Raw genomic sequence first — 5000 nt, 5'->3', positions numbered from 1 at the left:
ATGAATTGAAGTCAGTAGACAAGTGTCCGAAGACAATAGAGGATAAAAACTTTTTGCAGTGATGGGAATCAAGACTGAATTGATACTGCACCCTCTGTCTGGCTGCTAGGGGAATACTCTGCAATTAATGCTATTAACCAATGTGTGTTTATGTGTGTTTGTGTATGTGTGTGTGCGTGTGTGTATGTATATGATGTAAATCCCATGTCTATCTGTTTGTGTGTTTATGTGTGTGAATATGAGACTATTTGCAATCTTTTTTATTCTTACTTTTTGTTTAACCAAATGGAAATATTACATTTATGGACAACAAAGATATATATTATTTATTTATTCATTTACTTATTTTATATCTATCCTTGATTTCCAGGGAAATGTGGTCACCCACCTTGGATCAAAGACTTTGATCTGGGAAATCGAGGCAACCATCAAATCAGGGGGAATAGCTAGGGCACAGATCGTAGGGACAACAAGAATGAACTTCACTGAAGGCTGGGCCAATTTCACCGATTTGGCCATCAACGACAAAGGAGCAGATTACATCATTGAATTTAAGATCGTCTACCCAACTGAAGCGACCAAATACTCCATTAGCTCGGCCAAATTAGCGGTTTGTAAAACACTTTGAGCACATTTTAAAGGATATTGTAAACTTGTGGACGGGAATATAACCACACCAATTGACCTGATCCGGACCATCTGAACAGTCTTTATTACTTTATTAATTTTAAAATGGCAGTAATTGCTAATCTTAGCAAGCTACATAGATATTACTCTTATTACATTTAAACAAAAAGCTCACCTGTTCTACCTGCCAGATCAAGTGTCCAATACATAAAAGAAACAAACGATGTTTAACCTTAAATACTTATAGTTTGATTGAGAGAACTGAGTGAGCATGAGACTAATTCTCTTATGTGGCTGTAAAACCAGAGCTTAGGACGTCATCCTCATTCATTTCATACAAAAGATCAAGGTATTTTTTTTCCTGCTGATATCCAAAAGCAAAGTTTTAGATTACTTCAGTTTGATAGATGTCTTTGAACATTTGCCTATTTTAGACCCATTGGAAGGCAGGGAGGCAGTAGATAATCTCCATTCGTCTCTGTCACAGACTAGTTGACTCAGAGACCCCAAGGATTCTATCCATCTTCTGATCTACCGCCTCGTTGTCCTTCACCAAGTCTGATTTCACCATGCCTGGGGTTAAATAGATAAATAGGAACATTTATAAAGAGCATTTCCACGGATTTATCATGCTCAGTGCGCTTCACAATGTTTCATTGACTCCCCCAGCAGGCAATATGGAAACATAAGATAATAATAATTTCAGACAGTACCAATCGCCTGTCAGACATCCTTTTTGTTCTTCTACTCTTAGAATATCCATCACTGTCTCTAGCTAGATACTCATTTACACCTGAGTTGAGTGGTGTAATGTGTGCAAAGTGCCCTACCCAAGGACACAATGTCGGGACTAGAATTTTTCTACAACTACTGTCACCCATCTGACTCCTGGCCATGCTTATTATTGCTTGGCTTTTGTAACAAGATGAGACTCTGTACCGCTGAGTCACGGGCCACACTACTTTCTTTATGACTTTGACTTTGAGTGTTCTGCCATGATGGCCCCAAATCAGGACATTAAAAGCTTTACATACAGCAGGAGCAAAAAGAGTTGGGATAACAGCAATAATGGCCACAATTTTACATTTTTACCAATCTAATGTTGGCAGTGTGTCCATTTTTTCATAAGAATCTGTTTCTTCCTTTGTTCTTTGGCTTGCTGATTTACTGTGTGTCGTGAATCTACACTAACGCCACTAAGTACTTCTCCTTCCCCCCCCCCCCCCCTCTCTCTCTCTCTCTGTTTCTTTTTTTTTCTCTCTCTCACTCTCTATGCCTCTTTCCTCCCTCTCTCCCGCTTTCTCTTTCTCTCTCTTCTCTCTCTCTCTATTTCCTCTCTTCCTCTCTCTCTCTCTCTCTCTCATTCTCTCTCTCATTCTCTCTCTCTCTCTCTCTCTCTCTCTCTCTCTCTCTCTCTCTCTCTCTCTCTCTCTCTCTCTCTCTCTCTCTCTCTCTCTCTCTCTCTCTCTGCCTTCGTTCTCTCTCTCTTTCTATTCTTGCTCTTGTCCTTTGCTTTTTGATAGATCATCAATATTTCTGTATCCATTGATCTATTTCTATGGATCAATCAATATATCCACTTTGATCCCCCCCCCCCCGCCCCCCCCCCCCCCTCTCCTACTCTAAAAAAGCAATAACGACATTCAAATGAAAGCAAACAATTATTTCATTGTTTTATTTTTACACTTATAGATTTTTGGCAAGCAATTCCGCCCCAAAGCCACCTTGTTGACAAACAAACGGATTACAAACAAACCAATTGAAATGGAGGTCGGATTGGTGGACAAAGTAACCAACCTTGACTTCACCAACATCGGATGGGATGTAAGTTAATCCCCTTTTCATTCTTTTGAAAATTCTTCACTATTTTTATATGGCTTGATTTCAACCTGCAAGTTATTTCGATTTTATTATTTTTTTTTGGTTTGCCTGTTTGCTTATTTAATTTTGTATTTTTTAAAAATGTATATATTGTTGGATTGGATTGTAAAATCTGAAGAAAAAAAATGAAAATAAAAAAGTAGAAAGGCACCTAGGAGTCATGACCTAAGTGTGGTCCCGCTCCTAACAGTGTAAGAAGTAAAGGACCCTAAAGGCCCCTAACAGTGTAAGAAGTAAAGGACCCTAAAGGCCCCATAGCAGTGTAAGAAGTAAAGGACCCTAAAGGCCCCTAGCAGTGTAAGAAGTAAAGGACCCTAAAGGCCCCTGACAGTGTAAGAAGTAAAGGACCCTAAAGGCCCCTAGCAGTGTAAGAAGTAAAGGACCCTAAAGGCCCCTAACAGTGTAAGAAGTAAAGGACCCTAAAGGCCCCTAACAGTGTAAGAAGTAAAGGACCCTAAAGGCCCCTAACAGTGTAAGAAGTAAAGGACCCTAAAGGCCCCTAACAGTGTAAGAAGTAAAGGACCATAAAGGCCCCTAGCAGTGTAAGAAGTAAAGGACCCTAAAGGCCCCTAGCAGTGTAAGAAGTAAAGGACCCTAAAGGCCCCTAACAGTGTAAGAAGTAAAGGACCCTAAAGGCCCCTAACAGTGTAAGAAGTAAAGGACCCTAAAGGCCCCTAACAGTGTAAGAAGTAAACGACCCTAAAGGCCCTAGCAGTGTAAGAAGTAAAGGACCCTAAAGGCCCCTAACAATGTAAGAAGTAAAGGACCCTAAAGGCCCCTAGCAGTGTAAGAAGTAAATGATCCTAAAGGCCCCTAGCAGTGTAAGAAGTAAAGGACCCTAAAGGCCCCTAACAGTGTAAGAAGTAAAGGACCCTAAAGGCCCCTAATAGTGTAAGAAGTAAAGGACCCTAAAGGCCCCTAACAGTGTAAGAAGTAAAGGACCCTAAAGGCCCCTAGCAGTGTAAGAAGTAAAGGACCCTAAAGGCCCCTAACAATGTAAGAAGTAAAGGACCCTAAAGGCCCCTAACAGTGTAAGAAGTAAAGGACCGGTGAAATCTATTGATCATTCGAAGAGGGAGGGCGGGGTTCTTCTCTAATGATTTTCTGCTTTAGTTTTACCCGAGTTTCTGCTTACTGTAATTGAGCTTGGAGTAGACGTGTAGAGAATTAGTAAGCTGAAATCTTCAACTTATAGAAAACAAAAGTCATCCATCTCTATGGAAAAGCCCAGTTAATTGCACTCAAATGTTATAGGTTAAAGTTAAGATAGAATTTTAAGCATTTTTTATTACACCCCCTATATATTTTTTTATCTACAATTTCCTTTGTTATGCAAGCATGCATTAAAATTCCATAAATTCATGATCATGAGTCATCAATCGTGGTTAATGATCAGCTCTAAAATTAATAATGTAATTGCATACACAACTAGAGAGAGAGAGAGAGAGAGAGAGAGAGAGAGAGAGAGAGAGAGAGAGAGAGAGAGAGAGAGAGAGAGAGAGAGAGGACGAGTAAAACCCTGCCTCGTGACCCACGCTCATGAGATCAAGTCGAAATAGATGCAGATGACAGCTGAAATACTCTTGTTGCCATTTTGAATTCAATTTAATGGTTTTGCCTTCATTCTTTTTAATCTTAATGAATTCTTTGTTTTATGAATCGTTTTGGATGAAACTGGGTGTAATAACAAGATTAATTCACGTTTATTGGGTTACAAACACTCCTTGTGTCTACTTATTTTTTATTTTTCCAACAAGGGTTATCAAATTCAAGTATTTGTGACTATTATTTTACCAATGATTGATAACAGCACATGAATATATGCTACCTTCCACTTGTCAATAATGAATTTTTATATTCGATGTCAACAGAACTACACATGGGGGGCTGAGATTGGCATTTATGACAAAAATGTTTATTCAGGAGCTTTGCTAGGAGACACCAAGATTAATTTTGATGTCCGCACTGGTGAGTAGCTACAGCCATCGATAACTTTCTTATTTTCTAGGGGGATCTGATGTTATAATTGAATTTTAATCTAAACTTATAGCAGTTGGAGGGGGTGGGGGTTCCCCGTAAGCTCCATTGGTAGAGCTCTCGCTTCACACGCAAGAGGACTGGGGTCGATCAAGGGTACAGTCAAGATTTATTTTTTCTTACCCTCTGTCCACCCAGGAGTGGTTGAGTAACTGTTCTGGTAGATCTGGTGGAATGTACTTTGAAATAGACCACCATCCTATCCAAAGGGTAGCAAATGATTGGTATTATCCATTTGACAGTACAGAGACTAATATAAACTTCCGTTCTATTGGCCCAATGACTCTGAAAGACTACTTATTATAGTTTAAAATTTTTAAAAATACAACTTAGGGTTTTATATTGCAGAATATCTACTAAACGTGCTCAAAGCGCTTTACAAAGGGTCCCTGACCAACAGCAACACGAAACATATAGAATGAGACATAATGCCTGTTCGGCAATATTACATTTTT

At 39.3% G+C, this 5000-nt stretch overlaps 1 protein-coding gene across 1 annotated transcript in view; it reads left to right on the top strand.

The window, feature by feature from the left end:
* The window catches only part of LOC144965887 (fibrocystin-L-like), a 122191-nt gene that overhangs the window by 110237 nt on the left and 6954 nt on the right, over positions 1–5000 (top strand). The window contains exons 72-74 of the mRNA XM_078901714.1: positions 371–610; positions 2320–2451; positions 4380–4476. Coding sequence (XP_078757840.1) covers positions 371–610; positions 2320–2451; positions 4380–4476 — 469 coding nt within the window. The remainder of the gene's footprint in view (positions 1–370; positions 611–2319; positions 2452–4379; positions 4477–5000) is intronic.

Source organism: Berghia stephanieae, chromosome 2 (assembly GCF_034508935.2).
Source record: "Berghia stephanieae isolate SIO BIC M18660-M18661 chromosome 2, UCSD_Bste_1.3, whole genome shotgun sequence".
Lineage (NCBI taxonomy): Eukaryota > Metazoa > Mollusca > Gastropoda > Nudibranchia > Aeolidiidae > Berghia > Berghia stephanieae.
The sequence above is the reverse complement of the archived record's forward strand: the minus strand, read 5'-3'. Positions and strand labels throughout refer to the sequence as shown.